At 38.2% G+C, this 24,976-nt stretch overlaps 4 protein-coding genes across 6 annotated transcripts; 2 read left to right on the top strand and 2 right to left on the bottom strand.

The window, feature by feature from the left end:
• Nucleotides 1–258: 258 nt before the first annotated feature.
• Nucleotides 259–3,837, bottom strand: LOC135588695 (putative pentatricopeptide repeat-containing protein At3g01580). The gene is made up of 2 exons (XM_065080952.1): nucleotides 1,528–3,837; nucleotides 259–445 (listed from the first exon to the last, which is right to left on the bottom strand). The coding sequence occupies exons 1-2, from the start codon at nucleotides 3,694–3,696 to the stop codon at nucleotides 308–310; spliced, it is 2,307 nt and encodes a 768-aa protein (XP_064937024.1). The 5' UTR covers nucleotides 3,697–3,837; the 3' UTR covers nucleotides 259–307.
• A 166-nt stretch (nucleotides 3,838–4,003) lies between these two features.
• On the bottom strand, nucleotides 4,004–12,564 carry LOC135588696 (PTI1-like tyrosine-protein kinase 1). The gene is made up of 9 exons (XM_065080953.1): nucleotides 12,362–12,564; nucleotides 11,466–11,604; nucleotides 8,605–8,858; nucleotides 8,323–8,449; nucleotides 7,945–8,218; nucleotides 6,236–6,368; nucleotides 4,542–4,628; nucleotides 4,251–4,425; nucleotides 4,004–4,170 (listed from the first exon to the last, which is right to left on the bottom strand). Exons 2-8 carry the CDS (start codon nucleotides 11,557–11,559, stop codon nucleotides 4,282–4,284), a joined length of 1,113 nt encoding a protein of 370 aa, XP_064937025.1. The 5' UTR covers nucleotides 11,560–11,604; nucleotides 12,362–12,564; the 3' UTR covers nucleotides 4,004–4,170; nucleotides 4,251–4,281.
• Nucleotides 12,565–15,143: 2,579 nt separating this feature from the next.
• On the top strand, nucleotides 15,144–20,470 carry LOC135588693 (transcription factor bHLH128-like). Of its 2 annotated transcripts, none has more exons than XM_065080948.1 (6): nucleotides 15,144–15,556; nucleotides 17,973–18,268; nucleotides 18,529–18,660; nucleotides 19,086–19,151; nucleotides 19,334–19,402; nucleotides 20,157–20,470. In XM_065080948.1, exons 1-6 carry the CDS (start codon nucleotides 15,187–15,189, stop codon nucleotides 20,217–20,219), a joined length of 996 nt encoding a protein of 331 aa, XP_064937020.1. In that variant the 5' UTR covers nucleotides 15,144–15,186; the 3' UTR covers nucleotides 20,220–20,470. The 2 variants fall into 2 exon arrangements, with proteins under 2 accessions (XP_064937020.1, XP_064937019.1); XM_065080947.1 differs by having other exon boundaries at nucleotides 15,145–15,556; nucleotides 17,931–18,268.
• Nucleotides 20,471–21,525: 1,055 nt separating this feature from the next.
• On the top strand, nucleotides 21,526–24,734 carry LOC135588694 (putative glucose-6-phosphate 1-epimerase). Of its 2 annotated transcripts, XM_065080951.1 has the most exons (8): nucleotides 21,534–21,948; nucleotides 22,153–22,227; nucleotides 22,507–22,563; nucleotides 22,640–22,797; nucleotides 22,894–23,025; nucleotides 23,214–23,316; nucleotides 24,159–24,258; nucleotides 24,367–24,734. In XM_065080951.1, exons 1-8 carry the CDS (start codon nucleotides 21,871–21,873, stop codon nucleotides 24,576–24,578), a joined length of 915 nt encoding a protein of 304 aa, XP_064937023.1. In that variant the 5' UTR covers nucleotides 21,534–21,870; the 3' UTR covers nucleotides 24,579–24,734. The 2 variants fall into 2 exon arrangements, with proteins under 2 accessions (XP_064937022.1, XP_064937023.1); XM_065080950.1 differs by having other exon boundaries at nucleotides 21,526–21,948; nucleotides 22,640–23,025.
• The last annotated feature ends 242 nt before the right edge of the window (nucleotides 24,735–24,976 follow it).

Raw genomic sequence — 24,976 nt, 5'->3', positions numbered from 1 at the left:
AAAGACAAAATAAATCAATGGGATTGTTAGGTTCGAACTTCCAGTTTTAAATTTATCTAATTATTATTATTTTGGTTGGGTGACAATATTGTACGTATATAATTTTAAATTTTCGAATGATGGACATGATATGTAATAATCTTTTCAATTTTAACGATGATTGTAAAACATACTAGCAATTCTCAGGTCAATGATAGTTGGGGACTTATCAAAGCTCAAGCATACATTGATGATTGGACTAAGGAGAAGAAACGAAAATACTGTCGACGTATCGACTGAAGGAACGATTGATAATTTTATAATTATATTAATTTTTATGTCCATTATACTCATTACATAGAAATACATCCATTTTGCGAAGTAAAATTATGATAAGGCAGAACATCTTACAGCTCATGTGGCCAAATTCATCTGTGCATCTTTTGAGCTTTCCTTTGTTGTCCACCTAAAGATTATTCCATCAGGCAACATTTTTAACTCGTAATTTCTCGGCAAATTCAAAATCATTAACACGATTGTAACCAATATAGAGATCAGCCCTAAGATTATTTGAAGATGAAAATAACATCATGCCACAAGTCTTGTGCATAAAGATGGCATGTAGTGCTGCTGTCTCTGTCTAATTGCACCTAAAACCCAACAAGAATGTCCACCTTGCCTAATTGTTTACTTGATGTTCTCTAATAGAGGAAAATATGAACAAATAGCAACAAAGGGAGAGGGAAAGATAATCCTATTGGACAAACACACTGATGATTCTGTTTTCTCAAAAGAAGTGCAAATTGATATACAACATAAAAGTGCAGTAAGAATGAACCTTATTTTAAACCTGCACAATGGTCATACAAGAATTAATTAAGAAATTGAGATGCAGATTAAATGGAAGAAAAATGAAAATGGCAATGGGCTAACCCCCAGTACTGCTCTTTAACTTGGACAAGAAACAGGAGATTTCCATTATTTTCAAGAAGAGAAAGGAGAAGACATGAAACTATATCTAAATGTGTAACCTGTTACATGGTAGCAGAAATAAGAATATTATGTCAATGATTCAGCCTAAGAAAAATTTCATTGGATGAATCAAATTTCTTTGGAGTTGGGAATATGCTTCAAGCACAAAGGTGGAGGTATTTGGAAGCATAAAAGTCAAAATCACTGTTTTCTTTCTTTTTGGAATTATAGATACTACAAAAGAAGAATTCACTAGATTATGTGTCATTTTTCCATGTATGAGACATCCTAGTCCTGTGACTGCAGATCTTGAAATTGCATGTCCAATTTGCTAAGGTATACCAGTAAGATCATATGCAATTTGGGTTGCATGCTTAGCCTGCAAATCCATCATATGATTCTCCAATTGACAACAAAATCAATATATTTTTATAAATTTGTAATTTCAAGCTCATTTGCATCAATAGTTTGAGATGAATATCTCTCATCCTTTATTATCTTAAAGAGTTCTTCCAATCTCTCATAGATTAATGCAAATTTAGGATGAGACTTATCTCTTGCAACAAAAGCATGTACCTCATTGTTAATCTGGATCCAACTCCATCCTGCTGCTTTCTGGACTTCATTCTCATCCATTTTTCTCCTTACTCTCTCTGCCTCCTGCCATTCACCATGCAAAGCATGCAAGTTTGAGAGAAGCACATAGCTTGCGCTGTCTGTTGGGGTCAGCTCGAAAATCTTCTCTGCAGCAAGTTTTCCTAGTTCTAGATTCCTGTGCAATGTACAAGATCCTAATAGCGCCTTCCACATAGTAATATCTGGCTCAAATGGCATCTGCTCAATTATATGATGTGCCTCTTCGAGTCTTCCAGCTCGACCCATCATGTCAATCATGCATGCATAATGTGAGGCAGAGGGTATAATGCCATAGTGATCATTCATCATCTTCAAATATCTAACTGCTTCCTCAACACAACCTGCATGATTACACCCAACCAAAATCCCTAGAAATGTAGAGTCATCTGGAATGCTACAGCTGCTCTCTAACATCTTATCAATTACTTCGAGGGCCTCTACCCCATGCCCATTATATGAATAGCCATGAATTAATGAGTTCCATGACAATATATCATGAGTATGCATGTTGTCAAATACCAGTTCTGAATCCTTGATGCAGCCGCACTTGGCATACATAGTGATCAGTGAATTCCCCATGCAAACATCGTGGTCACACCCTAACTTTAGTGAAAGAGAATGAAGTTGCCTTCCTTGATCGAGTAAGGCAAGATTTGCACAAGAACTTATGGCACTAGATAATCCGTACTCATTAGGTTTGTGTCCTTCCCTATGCATGTGGCGAAGTAATTCAATGGACCTGTCATCGCATCCATTCTGGAAATTACCAGAGATAGCAGCAGTCCAGGAGACAGTATCAGGTGCCTCAATTTTCACAAACACCTTCTCTAGCTCTTCAATCTTACCACATCTAGCATACATGGTCAGCAAAGCATTAGACACTCGGATATCAGAGGTTAACTTACGCTTGATCGCCAAGCAGTGGAGCTGCAATCCCAACTTAGCTAACTCTAGAGGTAATCCACAAGCTCCAATAATAGTTGAAAAAGTGAACTCATTAGGTTGTATGCCTGCACTAACCATGTCATTGAATACTCTCAAGGCATCCTCTGGTTGCTCATTCCGAAGACAGCATGAGATCATTGAGCTCCAAGTGACAACATTCTTAGGTTCCAATTGTTGAAACACCAATTTAGCCCGAGTAAACTCAAAATTCCTCGAGTAAAAATCAATCAAAGCACTCGCAGAATAAACACTGTTGATGATCATGGTTTTGATCATGAAAGCATGGATCTGTTCACCAAGAAGTGGTCCGCATGCTGTTAAGATACTTGTAAGAGTATGCTCATTTGGCTCGATCCCTTGTCTCACCATTTGATCAAACACTCCAACCGCAGATTCTAACACATTATTCCTACAATATCCTGAAATTAGTGAAGTATAACTCACCACATCAGGATCTGTAATCCCATCAAAGACTGACTTAGCTTTGTCAATCAACCCACATCTCGAATAGAACTCGATCAGACAACTGGCAGTCCAGCGATCATCCCCAAGACCAGAGCGGGCGATCAGCGAATGCAGCTGCTCTCCAGGCTCAGCAGCTGCCGTATCAGTGCAGGCCTGGAGGGCAGCATTGACTGCAAAATCATTGGGAAGCACACCAGAGTCGAGCATATCGACGAAAAGGTGAAGCCCCAATTCTCCATAACCATTTCGGACGCACCCAGAAATCATCGAAGTCCACGTGACAACGTTCCTCTCAGGCATTTCGTCGAACACCAGAAAAGCATCATCTACGCGTTCAACTTTCATAAACAAATCGATCAGCCTGGACTCGAGAACAACCCCCAGTTCGATTCCTTGACGTTTGATTTGGAGATACAGATCCAGAGCCTCGGAATGCGTCTTCGATGCTACTGCTTGCTTCAATCTCTCGACAGAGGTTGGCGAGACGGTCGGGCGGGTCTTCTGCGGGAGTGGGGCAGTGGGAATGCAATTTTTTGGTGACAGAGAAGTGGGGTTTGAAGGGAGTTTGGTCCATTTTGGATGAGGATGGAGAGGCTGATGCGAAGCTCGGAGCTTAACGGGATTTAAGGATTCGGAAGAGGACAGAGGAGATAAGCTAATCATGGTTGTGCTACTCGTGGCGGGAACGAAAAGGTCCATTTATGGTCTATTTGGAGGGAACGGCATAGGATTGCTAAGAAGTTATATATATATATATATATATATATAGGAAATTCATATAATAATAATAATAATAATAATAAGTCAAACGGGCAGATTGATCGCTGGCTTCTAACCATTACACCAATCTTTTTGTTTTAGGATGAAGTCACTAAGAAATTTACAATGCTGACTTGGATAGTTTCTAGAACAGAAGAAAATGTTTTTGGTCAACGCCACTGAACTATTCAACATTGCACCTTCCCATTAATTAGGGATAAATGAAGTCTCAATTCATGAACAATGATGGATGAAACAAGTTTCTCGAGTTGGTGCATATGCAACTAATATTACAGTTTCTATCCCATCACATAGGCAATATGGAGGCATAACATATGGCACAAATACCTGCTCACATAAAATGAGGGTGCAAAACAAAAGGGAACTCTCCGGTGACAAAAACATATCAGCAACCTGCACGGGAATTGGAAAGCAAAAACGTAAAATTCAAAATGAGGATAAGAATAGATCGAGGATAACTCAGAGAGACCTACCAAACTTCCGAACGTAGGTATCATTGCATCCTCAGGGATCCGAGGATGGGGCAGCAGCAGTCGTTGGGTTAGGAACCTGTTTATTTACAAGAGCAGATAGTGCTTTGACCACAATGCTCATATTTGGCCTGAACTCAGCTTCATATTGCACACACAGAGCTGCCACAGCAGCAAGCTGCATGAATGGAACAAATTCCTCACTAGAGTCCAGCAAAATTGATCTATGCCACATGGAATGATCCTTAGATGACACATGAACATGCAGAAATAGTAACAAAGGGGAGGAGAGACCTTTGCAACTGCCTTTGGTGCATAATCTCCCTTCAGTCTTGGATCCACACACTGTTTGACCTTGTCCTCGCTCAATCTAGGAGATGCCTGTATCGAGCGAGGTGAAAAGGAAACAGTACAAGGCTGGTTATCTTACCACATATAATTTGCAGTTGATGCTGGTGTTACATCAGCATTGGTGTTAAAAAAGAGCATCTTGTGGAGAAGTTCTCCATATATGGATTACAGCATCAATCTATAACCCAAAGAGTAGGCTAGACTAGACATATATGGGAATCAAAGTGACAAGTTACAATTAATCCACATACATTAATCAAAGTGTCATCTAACAAAGCACTAAATAGCCAAAACAAATTTGGATGTTACTGCTGTTGTATTAAAATGACCTCATCTTTCTGTCTGTGGTGAGAGCATTTTGTTTCCAAACACTAGCTTCCATATTGCTGTGTAAAAAGGGTTGTTCAGAAAGTTTTATCACCAATCATGGTGAAGCAGTTAGCAATGTGTCACTTTTACATGTTCCTAATTCAAAATTTCCAATGCTGAGCTTGTAGACATTTTTCCTAATTTAAAACATCCAAGGAGAGGCTATATCTGTACCAATGTGTATCCACATATATGCTCTTTAAGACTTGTACATTCTCGCTGAGCTTGTAGTGTCCTCTCACAAACAGAATACCACTGTTGATGAGCATAATTGATCACAATACAACCTATGTTGCTCGGAGTTGGATATCAGCATCAGACAGTTATCCTCCTTAAGAATACAGGAATTTTCAAACTTGAGTATGGAAATAATACCAATATATATTTAAATTGTTTTGTCGAGTACTTCAATACTATTTTCTTTTCTCCTCTTCTGTTCTCTTTATCACTTATTTTATCATTTCCCTGTTACTTTTAATTCTCTTCTCTTCTCCCATCTTCTGCTCTCTCTCTTCTTCTTTTTTTCTCCTGTTGCCAGATATTAAATCCCATTTCACAAAATCAATTCTTTCCTCAAGTCTCAACCTCCCTACTCAAGCAGATTCCTGTCCTTAAAAGTCCCGCCTCCCTCTCGAGCAGCAGAGGCAAGCCCTTTAGATCAGAGATTTTGGTGGCAGGAATGTACTACATGGACACCTCCCCTCTCTCTTCATCTTATTTGCCTTCATCTCTTGGTCTGTGGTCACTGCTTATTCTTCGCCTCAGGCAAAGGATCAACAGGAAACAACCAGACAGCCAAGTCCAGCTCAGAGTACAGATGCCACACCCACACTCGTATCGAGTGTGTTGTTCACAATACAGTAGGAGAAACACAGTTCGATTCATCAACTTAGCGAGACCCACACTACAATGTGCCCGAATACTTGTAGTGGCAGTCTTAACTTGATGGTGTACATGCGAAGAGGATCTTCCTCAGTTATATCAGATGTGGGACAATATAACCATGAAAGTGATGTTTGTTTCCGGTAATACGCTGGCCATGTTGCCAACACAACATGGCATAAAGTATTTCCGAGAAATGAGAAGGTTACAGAGCTCAAATTCTTTATGCATATAGACACATATATGTATGAACATAAATATGTATACAAGAAATGTATACGAATATATGTGTGTATATTCCTCATCATAGACTTCTACTTAGGACTGCACGAACGAAATTATAGAGATGCGATAAAGTAATAGTTCCCTTCGAAATTAATACTAACCCAAGTAACCAGACTTTGCTGCCCTCTGGGCATTGTGTGGTCAACCGGTTTCCTGCCAGTCAGCAGCTCCAGAAGCACAACACCAAAGCTATAGACATCACTTTTCTGTGTCAGCTGGCCTGTCATAGCATACCTGCATAAGTTTTGACATCATTCATTAGTACCAGAAACCTGCATTATACTTGAGAATTCGAAATTAAGTCTATCTCAAACTAAACTAATGTCTCTATGTTCCAGGATAAGATTTATCTGGTTCCTCACGAGGAACAGATTCAACTAATGATGGATGATTGATAAATGATGATAGTTCAATTGCTTCCATTGTGTTGGTTCTACACCTCAATGTTCTTTCACACTAGCTATGTCTTCCAAAACTAAAACAGTAAGTTATGTAGGGTTCTGTTGCAACAAAACATTCAGTAAAACAAATTTGGACAAGGAACTACCTTCAATAAGTGATCAGCTATTCAGTAAAACACATGCTACAAAAAGTAACTTTTATGTGCAGGTGAAGACAGAACATTTCCCCAATTATTAGTAACTTTGTTTGTCTTGATCCTTTGTCCATAAATTATCTAAAATTCTCCAGTAGAGAAGTAAAGATAAGCAGCATAATATGAGGAGTTAAAAGATTAAGCTGTCCAATTAGCCTTCTGAAAGCTTCTGTTGGAAGCCACTAACAAACTCTCATTTGATTTCCAGTGTTGTTCAAGAAATTCCAAATAAAGATTGATTGCCCTGTTAAACTTTACAAGTATTTTAGCAATCATAACATTCAAAAGAATAAAGATTTCAGGATTTCTTGGTACTGGGTTCAAAATCAAATTCAAAAACATCAAAGTGAATTACATCCATAGGATAAAGTACTCCCAAAACTTGCAGTCAGAAAGAATACTTCATATCCCATAACTGATAACTAAAAACTGCTAATCCTTACAAACAGTGTTTGATTTATTTTTTTTTTTTTTGCAAATAAAATTATGTCGGATGACATTTCGAACTCTCAACCTTTCGATGAGTGGGTCTGGTACAAAATTTGCCTTATATGATAGCTAAATCTACTGAGTCAAGACTTACCAGTGGTCTTTCTGATCTCTCCTTTCTCTATCCTACAAGTACTGGTGGCATAAAGGCTTCTATTCTAACATTCAGTATGATTTTGAAGCAACCCCTACAAGTAGAACCACATAAAATTTGCAACAAAAAAATTCTATGATGATCACATCAGTCTGTATCCTTATTAGTGTATTAGAGTAATCAAACAGCTCAGAGCCTTCTTAAATTTATATATTCACAGTTAGGCTTCTAGTTTCTTTGTAGTTTCCCCCTCAACTCCAACTCAAGATAGCCAGTCTCAAATCCTTGAAGACTCGGCCTGTCTCCACAAGCATAAGAAGTTACTATCAAGTTTCAACCTTTCTAAACCGCATCATTCCTTTCTCATGTTTATCCATCTTTCTACTTGTTTCTCCCCTATATATATATATATATATATATATATATATATATATAGACACACACACACAAGCAATATGGACACACACATTATGACCATAAGATCCTGGGTTCACCTTATTGAGTAATTGGATAGCAATCATTGTCACAACCTTTAATAAGTAAAGCATAGTCAAACAAAGAACATAAAATAAGATTGAACATATGAACATTAGAATGTATATAAACAATTTGAGTCTCCATGTTGTAATTACTCTGGCGCATGATAACCAAAAGTTCCAAGAACACGAGTTGAATGAAGACGAGCAGCCATGTCAGGTGCTTGATTTAAGAGGTTAAAGTCTGCAATTTTTGCTTTGAAGTCCTCAAATAAAAGGACATTGCTTGATCTGATGTCACGATGTATAATAGAAGGCTGAACCTTCTCATGAAGATACTCTAGCCCCCTTGCAGCATCAACCGCAATCCTCACTCGCTGCATCCAGTCAAGTGGGGGACCAGGTTGTGCACCTTGAACTCCCTTTCTGCCTAAAGTTCCAAGAAAGCATAATAGTATCTCATACAATAGAAATATTTCGAATTTATTGAAAGAATGTGAAAAGTGAAATATATAGCAATGCCACATGTCATACCATGAAGGATGTCATGCAAAGAACCCATTGTTGCAAATTCATAAGCCAGCAATCGAAGATTTCCTTCAACACAATACCCCAACATTTCCACAACATTTTCATGCTTCAACCTAGACACTATAGATACCTAATGTTCAAAGAAGGTGAAGTCAGGTTTTCAAGAATATGTACCGAGATGACAGTATATAGAACCAAGGCTTATGTATTGACCTGCAAAGTCCATCTGTAAAAATGAAAAAGGCAGACAAATTATTATCAGCACTACTATAATAGAAAACATACCTGAACCAAAAATTCAGTACTGGCCTCAGAGTCTGATGAAGAATCAAATTTTTTCAGGGCCACTTGATTTCCATTGTTCAGAACTGCTAGATACACTCTTCCGTATGATCCCTCGCCCACCAAAGCCTTTGTTCCAAAATTATCAGTCTTCTCTTTTAATTCATCTAATGAGAGTGCAGGCACTTCTATAGAAGGTGTTGCCTTTGGGGGTTCATTTATGGGAAAAGTGCAATAATTTGAACCATTGGGCATATCTGCCAAAAAGAAAAGAAAATATCAGCTAATGCAACAGCAAAAGCACAGGCAACAGCATAAGATTAAAAAGATGCACAGAAGAATAAAATAATTTTTCAAAGCCTCTTGCAAGAGATTATAGAAGAAAGCTTTGACATGCTAGACATTTAATAATAAATAAAAGATTTTGTATACTATCTTTTTCAAAAATACATGTGCTGCTCTGATTCATTGAAGAGTGAATCAATACTAATGTAATTGAGGAGTTCTCCAAGGAATACATAGACAGTTTTGCCATAACTTTCATACATAAATAAACTGACAGCAATTGCTAGTGTGGCCTTGACTCAAATAATCGAGATGATGTCATAAACAGCAAGCAATTTATGTGTTTACTACCAAAAATGCAAAAAAAAAATCACAAATCAAGATTTGATGACCAACATAGTAGAGCCACCAAGGCAGGTTCATAAGACAAATATCTCATCCCTAATATCAGCAAATGTTTGTATTTCATCCAAGATTCTTGTATAAATTCCAAAGCAGTGGATGAAAAATATTAAAGTTTCAGATGCTGATCCCTCAATATCGATCAATTTGGTACACTGAGCTAATAACTTCACTAACCTACTGTAAGGTATTACATGTTAAAATAAGAATGATACAGTGACACCAAACTCATAAGTTCCAACACCACATTTTATTATTATATGTATAACTGTTTTGGATTTCTAGTTTATCGGCAACAAGCTCACAAAGATCTACCTGGAATAGATCTAACCCAGTCAAATCCTAATTGTAAGATGAAGTAGAGGCTTTACTAAGGTAAACTCATATATTTCAGAATATCCGAGCTCCAATAATTAGCAACAGTCTCAAGAAAATCTAGCTAGGGTAGCACTAACACAATAAAACCATAAAATCAGGCAGACACTCACTTAGGAGGAAGTCTAATAATTCAGAACCTCGAACCTCCAGCATTATCTCAAGTGCAGGCTTTCATAGATGAACTTAATTCAGCCATTCTTGACTAAAAGGGCATGAGCAAAGCATAAAGTATCATAAATAATACTATCACATGTCAACTGTAAACGTGTAGCAAAGTAATGCTTCAGTTAAACTTCGTTAAGAGACGAATATCGTTTAAAGAAATGATGCAGGCACCCACCTAGACTGAGGTGGCATATTTGACCACTGTAGGTGTTGAAGCAGACAGACGGACACTAGAAAGCCATTCAATTGGCTCATTAGCAATCTATTGGTCCATTAAAACAAGCACTTCAATGTTAAAAATTAATATAGTGATTTGGTAATGGGTTTTAACACATGTTATCTCATGACCATATAATTTTGAACATTTGTTGACTTCTCTCCATACACCTTCCATCGATGCCTAACAACGATCAGATAACTAAAACAGATGGTGGTGTTCCTCATCACCCATAAGCTGAGATTTTTCTTTTTATGTATTTTCAAAATTCCTATGCATACTTCTTCTTCTTCTTTTTTTTCCAATCTTCTTCAGTGCCAGCAGCTGTTGTTGACCCCATCAAAGTTGGCAAAGCAAGATCTGCTGCTATGGTGAATCACCAGTGTCCTGACAGTTGCAAAGGCACCTCTTTTGCTGCTGTCAATGTAGGTTTTAGCTCTTTATGCTACTTCCATGGCAGCCAAATAGCGCCTAAATACTCATTGGCACCTAAGATGCTATTTTTTTTACATCAACTAATTTCTAAACATTGCAAATGACATCACAGGTAACCAAAAAAATAGAACTTTAGCTTTTGTAAGTAGTCATCAAGATAAAATCAGAAGTTTATCTCATTCCAACAATAATCATCATCATTTATAACATCAATCAAGAATTGAAACTTCTAAGTTTAATCTTCAGTTAGAAGGTTTACAATCATAGTTGGTGAAAGAAAAAGTAAAAAAGGGGCCAGAAAGGGAATATTGCATGTCTTAACACAAAAAGCACCATTGATCTTCAAGGGACAAACGATCAAAGTAGCCAATAGACTACATATCCAATATCATCAAGTAAAAGTGAGACCATATAAATATACTTTAAAATAGTTTCAGGCTTGGGGAAATTGGACATGCCCTATAATAAGATTTAAATAATATACAAGTGTAGATCAAGTTATTAGATTGTGAAGGAAGCAAAACCATAGGTTTATGAGAGTGGAGCACAAGCTAGAAACTCAAACAGGAAAACCATATGTTAAAACAATACAAATAAAAATATTCTATGCATGATAAGCGTGAGAGATAATAGAATCAAATCATCGGACATAATGAGTACGCATATGTAAGTTAGAAAGTGTCAAATATTAAAAAGATACCATATTAGTGCAATGATCCAAGTTGATGATCTCAAGAAACCAAAACAAGCCACAAGGATAAAGAAGATAGGACTAAAACAAATAGAAAATACACTTCTAATGACATTTTTTTTCAAGTCTAGTTTCAACAACAACAGATACCTTCACTAGGTATCTTCTTTATCTGTTTAGAAACTCAGTGCACAAGGTGCATTTTACAGAGTGCAAATATTAGAGGAAAACATCAGGACACTTCAGAGAAACTAATTCATGTACAGTAATTCAACAGGAAAAACAACATACCATATGCGTCATGCATTGAGCTTGTCAGGTATTCATTTTCATGAACATGGAAAGAACCATCCAAATGTCGAGAACAGCAAAACCAGCGCCGCATCTTACTCTTTCTTCTTTATCTTATTTTACGTGGTGAATGTACCTTCTGAGATGAGTGGCACAATGAATTGTGTTAAAACACGATTATAGGAACTCAAACTCCAGACATTTAATTTCGTAATGTGAGAATGCAAATAAGTTCGTGATGTACAACAGAAAACTAAATGATAAATATTAAAAACAAAACAAAACAGCACAGGAGAATCACACATAATAAAGATGCCCAAATTGAAGTACGAAACCATTTAATGTCATCATAGACGACAACGCTAAGCAGCTGAACTATGAGGACGTCAACCGATTTCACCCCCAGGCGGGTGGGAACCAGAGACAGGTCCTTTTCGCAATCTTGATACGCACTGTCATTTGAGATCAAGGCGCAGCATTCTACTATCGAGTATGAATCATTGCATATGGCATTGCACAGACCAATTTTAATCAAAACAAAGCCATATAAGAAATAGAAGTTCAAAGAAAATCATAACCTCTCTTCTGTTTTGCTGCTTCAGAATCATATATGTAACATTAAAAACAATGTTTGACACGGAGGAACCCAACAAAATGATGCCCAATCGACAAAATAAGATAACTTGTCTCCAGCTAACACTCTCAAAATCCAAAGCAATCACGAGTCAGACAAATCGACGAAACTCGTTTAAACGTAAACCAAGTGCCACCAAGCATCGAAATCGGGACGAACAACAGCGATCGGAGAGTGGATCACGAATAAAATGTAGAAAAAGTCAGAAGAACCAAAGACAATGGAGAGGGAGATCGGGGAGAACGTAAGGGGAGTGCCTCACCTGGTCGCTGGAACCAAGGGGGCCCTTCACTCTCTCCAGCCACCGACCTCCGCGGTTGGGGTTGGGGATAGCGTTAGAGTTAGGATTTGGAAAGGGGAGGAACGAGAAGAGAAACGCGAGGAAGAGGGAGAGACAAGGAGGAGGAGGAGGAGGAAGAGACCGACCACTCGCTCGCCGCTCGCGACGCCAGCGGAGCTCCTCCTTTACGCATTCAAAAGTATTTTGCCGTGCGCCCCTCTCCCTCGTTCCGTTTCTTTCCAGGTTGGCTACCGGTGGTTAATAATAAATGTTCTACCACTCGGACACGAGGTACTCAACTTCTTAACCTCTCATAATTGGAGACACTAATGGGGCCCGCGCTAGTATACAGTCCAAATGTACAGTCTCACGTCCCCATGGTGTGCTGTAACGGAATAAACATACTTGTTCTTGTCGCCGACCACGCGTCTCCTCTCCGGACTAGGATGTGGCCCACCAAATGGGCCCCGCGAAGATATCCATCAACAACGGAGGTGTCGGAAGCGGTTAAGTAAATAGTATTACTCCACGAAAACGTGGGCCAGCTAAAGCTGCCGACTCAGAAGTCGGACCCACCATCCTGGACGCGTGGCTTGTCGCGGCCCCAGACATATCCTGGAACTTGTCTTGTCGCCAACATATTATACAATGACTGTTAATATATTTTTATTTGAGGATAACTAAAGGAACAAAAAATATTGTTTTATAGGACAATATATATATATATATATATATATATAATTTAAATAACACTGTTTTGCCAACTTATTGATTAATTAAGAATTAAACGCTGTACAAATTGTGTGTGTGTGTGTGTGTGTGTGTGTGTGTGTGTGTGTGTGTGTGTGTGTGTGTGTGTGTGTGTGTGTAAATTTAATTTAGATAAGTAAAAAATAATAATAAAATAATTATTATTATCAATATCATCCTATTCGATTCAAATGCTTAAGGCATTATCCAATAAATTTTGATGATATCAGCTACTAATCCCATCCTTATAGCTTACCATTTGTCAAAAACAAATAAAAAGAAAGTTAAAGATTTGCACACCTTTGAGAGAGAAAGAAATGAATATTAGTTGAGAACTTCCTTTTTAGAGAGTAGTATGTGATGTTTGAGGGAGGCCAAACAAGAATGTGATTCGGAGTATGACCGATTGGATTCCAAAGGCGAAGTGAAAGCACGCACGGGCGGAAATGGGAGGAGCACTGATGTGTACATGAAGAAGAAGAAGAAGAAGAAGAAGAAGAAGCCAATGGCGAGCAAAAGGTTGGGCAAGATAAAAGAATGGCCGACATCCAACAACAACTAAGACTCAGTTTGATGCGACAACTACAAGTTGGTCAGGTCAACTTACTTAGATAAAGCTTAGAAGGACATGGAGGTGGTGATGAGCTCGGCATACGAAGTCACCTTGAGAAGATAACGTGGGACAGATTACGAGGCACGCCATCCCTTCCCTTTGGGCTAATGCTTCTAAAGAAAGAGATAAGCTGGATAATATGATCGATTTTGATCTATAGGGTGAGAGTCGCCTTTATTTATTGAGTTCATCAACTGTTACATATGCTGAAATAAATAATAAAAAAGTATGTTAAAACAGGATGGTGCAGAAACCAATCGTGCAATGATGATGACGATGAATCACTTGAAGCAGTGCATCAAGTACATGTTCTTTTACGACGTTCCTATTTACATTTTTTTTTCTTTTTACTATTTATAATATTTTTTAAAAAATAATAAAGTAATAATATACTATTCACAATTTCTTTATTTTTCTTTTTACTCTCACTTTTTTTTCCCTGAGTTTTTTAATATTTTATGAATGCTGATATCTTTGTAGGGAAGGAGTGAAAAGGATTTTATTAGCATTGAATTATAAAATAAGAGTATATATCTATTTACAAAATGATAATTTAAAAATATTTAAAATTCATAAGACGAAAAATGACACTCTAAATAATATGCCCATTCTCTTCTCTTAAGGAAGATGTAAAAACATATCAACTTGAAAATATTTTAAAAATAAGTAAATTACTGAAGAAAAAAAATTATAACTTTAAATATTTCTCATAGATCGTCTCAAATTTTTAACTTCTCACAGACTCCATCGATCCTACTTCTACATGATTTGTTCATGACTCTCGCATAAGGAAAGAGGGAGCACAAGAGTCATCGTCACTCGTAACTCTCGTGCAGGAACTGTGGTACATGACCAAGATGAGTCGAATGAAGATAAATATAAAATAAGGAGCACTCTTGAAATTTTTTTTAAAATCAATGTGCTATATATGAAAAATTTTCAAAGTAAAGGGATTTTTTTTTTACAAAAACTCACCCTTAATATTATATATTTTTTATTATTTAAAATTATATTTTTGGATTCTGTTGGTTGAGTGCATGCTTAAACAAGCAGCTAAGAGAAAAAGTGGGTTTTCCTAGCTCAGAAAAATAAAGAATATATATATATATATATATATATATATGTTTGACCGAATTTTAAATAGAGTTCGCTTAACTCAATACTGAGTGCATCGGCCTCCAACGCAAGATTCGTGCGCACGCCACGAGCCACCACATGGGAAAGCCATTCATAATATGACGGATGCCAACTCTGCCTTATTCCTCTCGCTATTCCCTCCACTGTAGTCGCACTCGTCCACTGACCTTATCGCTTGGCTCGGGCCCCACTCACGGCATTCGATCCCGATCGTTGATTCCTTCTTTTCCCCTTTTATCGACGCATAAAGCCACTTAACCCCTCGCCCTTCCTCACTCGTTCGCGCACGTTTCCGCGCGGGGCTGCCATGAACCAGTCCCCATCCGGCGGGAACAAATCGGGCTCGATGGGGCCTCCAGAGGGGCTCTCCCGGTACGGATCGGCGCCGGGCTCGTTCCTCTCCGGGCTTGCCGACTCGGCCATCGCAGGGGGGGGAGGAGGAGGGGAGCCGTCTGCTGTCGGCGCCGGGTCGGAGGGGATGGTGGGTCGGTTCTTCGCGGGCGAATCGTCCTGCCCCACGTCCGAGTCTGGTTGCCGGGACTCCGCTGACGGCGTTGGGGGATGCCTGCAAGGGTCGTACCGCCCCGGGGATCTCCACCTTTCGGCGGGCGGGTCCCTCTTGGTCCGCCACAGCAGCTCGCCCGCGGGGTTCTTCTCCCATCCCCTAACGGATCACGGTTAGTCTCTCTGGCTCCTGTGATCTCGAGTAGAATAGATCATGTGACGGCCTATTGCTGGCCCTCGATTCTGTATTGGCACGCTCGAGTACAGTGTACGAGTCTGTCGGCGTCCGTGGTTGTGGATCTGCACGACGAGGTAGACACAAAGAAGGCTTGGGATGCATGTGCTGGGTGGCATGAACTCGAATAGGAGCCCACGAGGGGATATGGCTGGCTAGGCTCATGTGTCATGTGGACTATGATTGCTTCATTCATTTTATGGTTGGTGCTGCAAGAAAGAGAAAATTATTGCGACCAGGAGTAGTTGGCATCAGAACTATGACTCATGGATCAAATGACTAGGAAAGAGATAATTAGACTTATCCAAGCCCAGAATTATTATTCACTTACTATACACTTGTTTATCTAGCATAGCTGACACAATGGTAACATCTCCAGTTATTGATGAAGGATCGTCGTACAGAACGCAAGTAAAGATTGTTCTTATGTTAGGTTGGTTATTAGATTTCATCTGCTGAATCATTATCAGGTGATTAATGTGTGCAAACCTGATGCCAATGAGATCAACATCACAATGGAACGCTTGTGTCCTGGTAATATCTGACGTTGATTAATTGACCAAAGCCTTTGGTGGACTTTGAACTTTTAAATATAAAAACAGATAATGGAAGGTTGCATGTGTAGTTGCACAAGTGATTATTTTAATGTTTAAACTTTGAATATTCATGCTTTAGCTTTTATGTCTATTCAAAACACTTTTTCTTTCACAAGTACATATCATACAACAACATCAGAGACAACATTAAACAAAAAGTCTTGGGAGATTGGAAACCCATATCTTGGGTGCTGTCCAAGTTTGAGCAAATTAGCCAAGTAATGACCAGCCTGATTAACACCTCGAGATATGTGTGTCCTCTTAACTACATTTGTTATTTGAGGGAGATAGAGACAATCCCAAGGGACGTTCTGTGGGGGCATGGAGGGCCCATCGATTTGTTGAGGATCTTGGTAAACTGAGAAGAGTCTAATTTCACTCACACATTGCAGTAGTCATTTTACTGTCTAACTATTAACTCACCTGATTTGTTTAACTATAATTCATGGTTCAAGGAGCGATGAAATTCGTTTAGTTGCATAATGAAAACATTTGTTATGGGGCTCCTTGAGACAACAGAGGTTCTCTCTCTCTCTCTCTCTCTTTCTCTTCTGGAACATTTTTTCTCGATACTTTCCTTTTCGGTTCTGATATTTGGTTGAGAGATGCAGCTTTCCTGATTATTATTAGTAACCAATTGATATTTTGGACTGACCTATTAGAACTGTGAAGATCAATGTCAACTGTGAATGCCATATATTTTGATCTGTAATTTAGATCAGCTTGTGTGGAAGAGATATACAATCACAAAATCTTTTGCAAACTGGCACTTACCATGTGCCAGTTTTTTGTGGGTCCTTTAGGTGCATAGAACTTGCCACTTACCATGCACTAAAAATACATAATAATTTACTGCACTGGTGCCATGAGTCCAGTTGCATAGCATGCCAGCGCCTTCGTGCTTAGATTTTCCCTTCTTTTGTTATTTGCTCTTTCAAACACTTTATAGTTAATGCAATACAAAGTTACAAACTACTAAATTTTATCTGGCCTTTGTAATAATACAATATGAACAGCTAAATTTTCTGATCACTGTCACATAAAATAAAAGATAGCCCACACTGCCCAAATGTTATGCTGGATCACATCATATGGCTAATGATTTAAATTTTCGTTCTGTTTAGTGAGCTGAGTAAAATTTTCTTGGTATAATTTTTAGATCAGCTCCTAAACAACAAGGCATTGCATGTCTGTGACATGATTGTAATTAATTTTTTTATTGTATTTTCTTCATCTTCATCATATAGAACATTCTATGTTGTTGTTATAACTAAAAGCTATGAAGACATTGTTCAATTATAATATGTCACGCTTGATTGCAATAACATAATAAGCTTCTGCTTATTGTTTGATGATCTTGTTCTACAAAGTTTTTCTTTTTGATAAAACAGCTTCTGAATGACAAATTGAAATACAAAGTCATGAAGAATCAACTGTTGGATTAATTTTTAGCTTTCTTGTTGTCCTGGAATGTCAAGATCCAATCTGTAAAAGGACATATATTAATTTATTTTTTGTTCTACTCAAAGTGCTAATAGTTCAAGGAATAATTATCATACACAATGTTGTTAATAAATGCCAAATAATTCTATCAAATGACTTGATCTGCATTTTGAATCTGTTTATTTGTCTTGGAAGCCCTGATCTCCTGCTAATAATGATTAACTCTTTTATTAACTCTTTCATTATTGATTAAATTTCTGTTACTAAAAATAGGTGTTTCCACTACAAGGGTGTCTGCTAATTACTCTCAAACAGGCACTGACAGTATTCATGCATCTGCAAATAGAAGGTTGAGGTCCCAATGGAGTTTTTCAAGAGATTCACTGTCACAAATCTCAGAATTGAGCATTCCAGAAATAGGAGAGAATGATACATGCTGCAACAGTTCGGATGAGGCTGCTGGGCATGCTGGCCAATCCTACATTTCTGGCAATTTTCAGTTGGGCTCTTGGGAGGATAACAATTCAATTGCGTTTTCTGCTCCACCTAATAAACAGGCCAAAGATAATGCTGATGATATGGTCACTGGTCTCAGGAACATTGCCTCTCAGGTATGTTGTGGAGAATGGAACAGAGTCACAAATTAGAGATGTCTATGAATGTTAAGAATTGCTGATTAGCAATTTGGACATAATATCTTTATTGGACCTTGGTTGTTGCTTAAGTTGGTCACTCACCTTTCTTAATAAATAGCCAGATTCTTGAATACATCTCAGTATCTTGGATCTTGTTTTGCCTTTGACTTCATATCAATTTGTTCTTAAATCGACATGAGTTCTGTTAATCAGGGGATTTTCTTGAATGATTACAGTTTAGCTTTCCAAGAACTTCATCAGAAATGTCTGCTTTAGAGAAGTACCTTCAAGTCCAACAAGATTCAGTGCCTTGCAGAGTCCGAGCAAAGCGTGGTTGTGCCACACATCCCCGGAGTATTGCTGAGAGGGTTAGCTCAGCCTCAGACTGATCTCTTATTTTCTCTCTTTTAAGCATTCTCTGTGACGTTGTATTTCTTATATATGAATCTTGAAAGTGAAAAACACAAGCACTTATGTGGATCCTGCATCTGTTATCCGTCATATATTTTTCCATTGGCTCTGCAAGGCACTTATGTGCCTTGCAGAGTCCAAAGCGTGGTTGTGCCACACTCCTTAGCTCAGCCTCAGACTGATCTCTTGTTTTCTCTCTTTTAAGCATTCTCTGTGATTTTGTACTTCTTATACATGAATCTTGTAAGTGAAAAATACAAGCTCTGCAGTTGTTTCTTGCACCAGCTTTATGTTGTATGTGCTATTTATACTTGATATTTGTCTCTAGTTGTTACAAGCACAACATAACTTATTCTGAACTTACTCTTATTGTCTTTGTAAGGAGAGGAGAACTCGAATTAGTAAAAGGTTGCGGAAATTGCAAGATATTGTGCCTAATATGGACAAGGTAAAATGACACATGTAAAACACTTTGTTTAGAAGGTGATGAATGTTATATCCTTCCATCATAATATAGATGAATAAAGATTATCTGGTAAATAGATTTTGCACAAATCTTAGTCTCATCTGATTACTCACTGCTTATACTTCTTACATAAGTGATGATTTTATTTGTCAAATTCATTGAAGCAAACGAGCACCTCAGATATGTTGGAGCTGGCAATTCAGCACATCAAAGAGCTTCAGAGCCAAGTTCAGGTGCATACTGAAAACATTTACTTTTCTGAAAAATGCAGTTATAGCATCATACCAGGCAAAGGCTGTGTCTAGATGTTACCAGTTGGGGTAAAATAACTTAATATTTGTAGAAAATTGTGTGTCCATCAGTTGTCTTATCTTGCTAGATTTCAACTTAATCATACTAACAGATACATAAACATTGTCAATGTTCCTTCACATTGTTGCTCTTCTGTGTTTTTTTCCTTCACCTTAGCTGTACATGTTGTACCTGTGAAGCTGTGATGTATAATTTTAAAATTAGTTGTGATTTTCCAACAATACAAATGTTATGTTTAAATCACGAGATCTCTTGGTCATAAACTGTAACAAAAACTTGCCTATTCACGCATGTTGTGCTTCTCTGCAGTATCAATGGTTCCACTAAAATATGACATTGTTGGTGAGAGCAAACTAGGCTCAGGAATAAATAGTTGCTGATGGTTATATCTTCTATTGAGAATAAAGACTGAAGCCCAAATCCGAACAGCAATTTAGAAAAACTTTCAAACACTGTATCTGTACTTAAAAGGACATCAATGCAGTTCAATTATTTGCATTTTACACCCGTTTAAGACAGGATATATACACTTCCATTCTTGTATCTATTGTCCAGCACAGTCTTTACCTGGAACTGACAACTTAGCTCACAGAAAAGGGTCTTCTTGCTTGTTTCATGATTGACTAGTATATCAGATATAATGACTCAAGGTTATCCTATGTTTTGTTTCTTCAGAAGCTTAAGCAAGAGCAAGCAAATTGCACTTGTCCAGGGAAGCAAGAAAAAGCTGGAGAGTAATACTAGTATTATGAACATTCTGTGCCATATTGTTGTTGTATTGGTATGTGTATTAAATAACAAAGTCATCATCATTTGTACGTTATGTTTTTTTGTTTTCCCTCCCTGCAATCTTTGGGTTATTTTGCAGATTGTAGGTGATAATAATGAGTCATTGCAAACTTTCTTCTGTTGTAGTTTCATATAACATTTGCACTTTTTTACCTTTGTATGGATCTGTTGTAGTCTTTTCCGCACTCGTATTAGCAGGAGCCTCGTGCACTCGTACAGTCCATGACAGTTAAGTTGTGGTGAGCGCGGCCCAAACTAACAGATGGAGGCCATCATCTCATCATCTATGGATGGTTGAGATGTTTTATGGGGGAGATGAATGTATGCCAAGGGGAGAATAGGAGGGACTGAATTCTCTCTGACTTCACATGGAGTTTTACTGTAAGTTTCTGAGTTTGAGTTATATGATATAAGCATGACTTTTAAATTTTCTCCATTATCATACATCTTTTATATGTTTTTTTCTTGTTACATATAAGAAGTATGACTTACCTTATTATCTCTAAGGCCATACATACTACATAATTAAGATAGCATTAAACAGCTCATACTACATAATTATCTCTAAGGCCATTATTATCTTTAATGGAAGGAGGTTTGGTGTATTCGGGAAATATCTTCAAGTATTAGTTGTTTTAATGCTTCATTTAGGTATGCATGATGTACAGCTATTACCATAAAGAGCTCTAACTTATTTAGTGTGTATAGCTGTAACTTATCTCGAAGGCATAAAATGCTTATGTGTTGTGTTACTGTTCCTTGCAATGGAAGCACTAATTTACTCTTCTTTTGAATCAATGGTTCTTGCATTCCTCTATAATATTTTCACTGTGTTCCTTTTTATGATCTGCTCTCCTTTTCCTTACCATGAAATCGAGACAACTATCCCCAATATTTGTTGCTTGAGAACAATATCAAAAATGATTATTATTATTATTTTTCAGAACATAACTCCTAAGGTTTTTCTTTTTCTCATAAAAAACAACTTCTCATTGTATTTTTCATCTAAGAAAAATACATTAATTATTTTCGTATTATGTTCCTCTAAGTAGTATTGTAACATAAATAAATACTAGTCTAAGATTCATGCTTAGTTTATAATTGACATTATCACTCTTAAAATTATTATGAAGATAAAGTAAGTAAGAACAACATGATGGATGGTTATGGAATATTTTAATGCTTAAAGAACACGTATGTGATGATAATATCGGTAGGGGTAGAAACGACATTTCATAAATACGTAAATAAACCCCAATAATCTCTTTCCCCACTTCGCCGCGTTCGTTGGAGACCACCAAACCCTCTCTCTCTCTCTCTCTCCGCGTACTTGCCAGCTTCCACCTCTCCTCGCATTATGCCGTCTCCAACTGTGACGCGATGCGACGCGGCCTCACTCACCGAATCGACCTACCTGCTTTCTTTCTTCCCCCTCCGCCGCGATCGTTTGCCTTCCCGAGATCTTTGGGCCGTCCCACCTTCTCGGAAGAAGAGACGCCGATACCGTAGGGTTGCGCCTCCCCCCTGATTCGCCCCTTCGATAAATCCCGATCGTCGTCATCTTCTGCGCACCGAGGCGTGGCGAAGCGTCGTGATAAGGATGTCATGGAGCGTCGTCAACGATGGCGATGGGTTGCCCAGGATCATCCTGACGGAGCCTGCCGGCTCTTCCGCAGTGGTTCGCTACTTGAACCCCAAACCCCTCTTCTTCTTCTGGTTGATTGCGCTGGTGATGTTGATTTTGATGCTAATGTCGGATGTCACGTAATTCCTTTTGCGACAAAAACCACGTTGTCGATATATCATCATCATCATCGTCATTATCGTTATCGTCATCCACGTCATGTCATCTGATTGTTGCAAACGATGTTTTATATCTTAGATTCATCTTTATGGAGGACAAGTTCTGTCCTGGAAGAACGAAAAGCGAGAGGAGCTTCTTTTTGTGAGCACAAAGGTACTTGATACTTCTGTACACTTGATCACGGAGGTCTATTATTTACCTTAAGGCAAAGACTTCCCTTCTTTATTGGTCCAAACAGGGCCTTTGAGATTTATTCTACTGCCTTACTTCCTTTTTTAGCTCAAGAACACAGTAGACGATCGCCAAGTACCTTTAGTTTTGTTTCTTAACCTTAACATCTGTCATTGTCTAAACCTAAAAATGCTTGAACTTTGATCTGTGGGCTTAACATGCTCCAAGATTTGAACTCGATGTTGTTTCTCTGTCTTTTAGGCGAGCACAAAGTCACCTAAGCCAATCAGAGGAGGAATACCAATCTGCTTCCCGCAGGTAGGTTTTTTGCTTGATTGATATTTTATGTTTTTGTTCTCTCTGTAGGGGACATTTAATTGATCCCAAGCCACAGTTTGACAATTTAGGTTATCCGGAGCGGCATGGATTTGCTAGAAACAGATTATGGGAATTGGACACATGCCCATCCCCGCTGCCACGATCTAACAATCATTCTTCGGTGGACCTGATTTTGAAGTCAACAGATGAGGATCTGAAGACATGGCCGCATAGGTACTATTTGAGAAGTGAATTTATCCATATGATCTCTGATAAGCAGATGACCATCCTAACTTACAAATGGTTACCTTTTGTTTGCTGTTTATGCAGCTTTGAATTGCGACTTCGTGTTATTCTGCATCCTAGTAAGCTGACTTTGATTCCTCGTGTGAGAAATACTGGTAGCAAGGACTTCTCATTCACTTTTGCAATCCAAAATTACCTGTCTATGTCAGATGTCAGGTATGCATACACTTACAGTTTCTTCTTTCTTAAAATTTGGTGGCTTCATAAATTCGACATCTTCATCATATCATTGTTAGCGTTTTTTTTCTTTTCCCACCCTTACCATATACTTATCAGTATGATCATTTGGTGGCACAAATATCTTCTTTTTCATTTTTATTCTTAAATGATTTTTTTGTTTACAGTGAAATTCGTGTTGAGGGATTGGAAACGCTTGACTATTTTGATAATCTTGAAAATGGAGAGAGGTTTACGGAGCAGGGCGATGCACTTACGTTTGATGGAGAGGTACCCCTAGGTGTCTCCTCAAGTCATTTGCATTTATGCACAATGTGATACACATGTTTGATTTCGCATTAATCTGTACAATGGGGCCTTTTAGATGCTGATATTTTATACACAAACAACATTCAGCATGACAGCGTTTAAGTTAAGAAGCATAATCCACATCATAGTACTTAAATGTTGTTAGCAGTGTATAGATAATTTCCCTTAATTGATGGAAAAATCCAGTGACAGTTAATTAGTGGTATCTTACCATTAATCTTTACTAATCAAATAGGGCAATGATGAACAGGTGACATGATTTGTCTTGATGTGATCCTTGTTCATTTAAGTAGCAGTTAAGTGCTTAAGGTTGTCAGACCTTCTGTCTTAAGAACTCATGCATCATCCTTGACAAGTTCAGCAGCGTGGTAGGTGGTATTCTAGAATTAGTGGTAGTTTTTCTTGGCATGATTCTTTGTGAGGGATATGGCACCAAACCTGAGTTTGTCTTAAGTTTGAACCCACTAAGTTTTCTGAACAATCGATGAGGTTTCCTCAACATGTTTATTCTAGCTAGTAAGAGTGCCAAACCACCATATTTCATATTGATCTGTAAATATTTCTAAACTGATGAGTGTTTTTCCTCTGGATGATAATGGCCATCCCGCCACCTGCTTATCTCCAAACTTCGAGTTCTCGTCTGGGCTCTTCTTCATTCCAGCTCTATCACTTCCTAGATTAATTCACCATTTCATGGAATATTACCACATGATAAATCATGTTGCTCGTGATCATTCTTCTCAGTTATAGAAGATCATACATAACATGTCTATAATATTGAATAATTGTGTTCCATCTGGCAGGTGGACAGGGTGTACCTAAGGACCCCAGCCAAGATTGCCATCATAGATCACGAGAAGAAACGAACTTTGGTGCTGAGAAAAGAGTGCCTACCTGATGCTGGTAAGCTGGTGGCTTGGCTCTTCACCATTTTTTTCGGTTGACAAGAGGTCAAGGTTGGTGTTTCCTGTAGGATCAATCTTTACTTGATGGTTCCTCTATCTGATGCAGGAGTATGGAACCCCTGGAATAAGAAAGCCAAGGCTTTGCCAGATTTTGGCGATGAGGATTACAAAGCCATGCTGTGCATCGATTCGGCTGTTGCGGAAACCCCTGTGGTTCTGAAGCCTCTCGAGGAGTGGAGAGGATGCCAGGAGCTTAGTGTTGTCTCGTCAAGCTACTGCAGTGGGCAACTGGATCCCAGAATAGTTCTCCATGGATGAACTCCACTCCCCTCTCCTACTCTTACCCAATAACACCTGGCCATGCAACATTGCAGGGAAGCTTGTGTATAACAATGAGTAGTACTGTAGTGATCGAGGCCTTTTTTTGTTTCTTAATTTATTTTCTTGATTAAATATAAGATCAGATTTGGTCGAGTCATGACTTGAAGATTTCATCAGTTGTGTGTGTATATGTATAAAATATGTGGAAGAATTACATCATGTGGAAGAATTAAAAAAGCATAATTTATGCCGCATTACAGGGAACCTTTCTTTTAAAGTAATGTATAAAAAACAAAAAAGATAAGAGGGTGTTTTTGCAAGATTGCAGGGAACGTTGTGCCATCGAAAGCAAAAATGTGTATATAAAAAAAAATTATTTTCTGATGATTCATTAC

Source organism: Musa acuminata, chromosome BXJ1-8 (genome assembly GCF_036884655.1).
Source record: "Musa acuminata AAA Group cultivar baxijiao chromosome BXJ1-8, Cavendish_Baxijiao_AAA, whole genome shotgun sequence".
NCBI lineage: Eukaryota > Viridiplantae > Streptophyta > Magnoliopsida > Zingiberales > Musaceae > Musa > Musa acuminata.
This window is presented reverse-complemented; position numbering and strand designations above follow the sequence as displayed.

Bases quoted from the DNA above. Each gene is read 5' to 3' on its own strand.
- LOC135588696 (XM_065080953.1), bottom strand. From the start codon at position 11,559: ATGCGGCGCTGGTTTTGCTGTTCTCGACATTTGGATGGTTCTTTCCAT. The intron at 8,859-11,465 runs GTATGTTGTTTT...TCTTTTTGGCAG, and splicing joins CTCAATGCATGACGCATATG to ATATGCCCAATGGTTCAAAT. The intron at 8,450-8,604 runs GTATGTTTTCTA...TTTGAACATTAG, and splicing joins GTACTGAATTTTTGGTTCAG to GTATCTATAGTGTCTAGGTT.
- LOC135588693 (XM_065080947.1), top strand. From the start codon at position 15,187: ATGAACCAGTCCCCATCCGGCGGGAACAAATCGGGCTCGATGGGGCCT. The intron at 18,661-19,085 runs GTTAGCTCAGCC...TGTCTTTGTAAG, and splicing joins CCCGGAGTATTGCTGAGAGG to GAGAGGAGAACTCGAATTAG. The intron at 19,403-20,156 runs GTGCATACTGAA...TTGTTTCTTCAG, and splicing joins AGCTTCAGAGCCAAGTTCAG to AAGCTTAAGCAAGAGCAAGC.
- LOC135588695 (XM_065080952.1), bottom strand. From the start codon at position 3,696: ATGGACCTTTTCGTTCCCGCCACGAGTAGCACAACCATGATTAGCTTA. The intron at 446-1,527 runs GTACATGCTTTT...AATAATCTTTAG, and splicing joins GGATCCAGATTAACAATGAG to GTGGACAACAAAGGAAAGCT.
- LOC135588694 (XM_065080950.1), top strand. From the start codon at position 21,871: ATGTCATGGAGCGTCGTCAACGATGGCGATGGGTTGCCCAGGATCATC. The intron at 21,949-22,152 runs GTTCGCTACTTG...TTTATATCTTAG, and splicing joins CTGCCGGCTCTTCCGCAGTG to ATTCATCTTTATGGAGGACA. The intron at 22,564-22,639 runs GTAGGTTTTTTG...CCCAAGCCACAG, and splicing joins TACCAATCTGCTTCCCGCAG to TTTGACAATTTAGGTTATCC.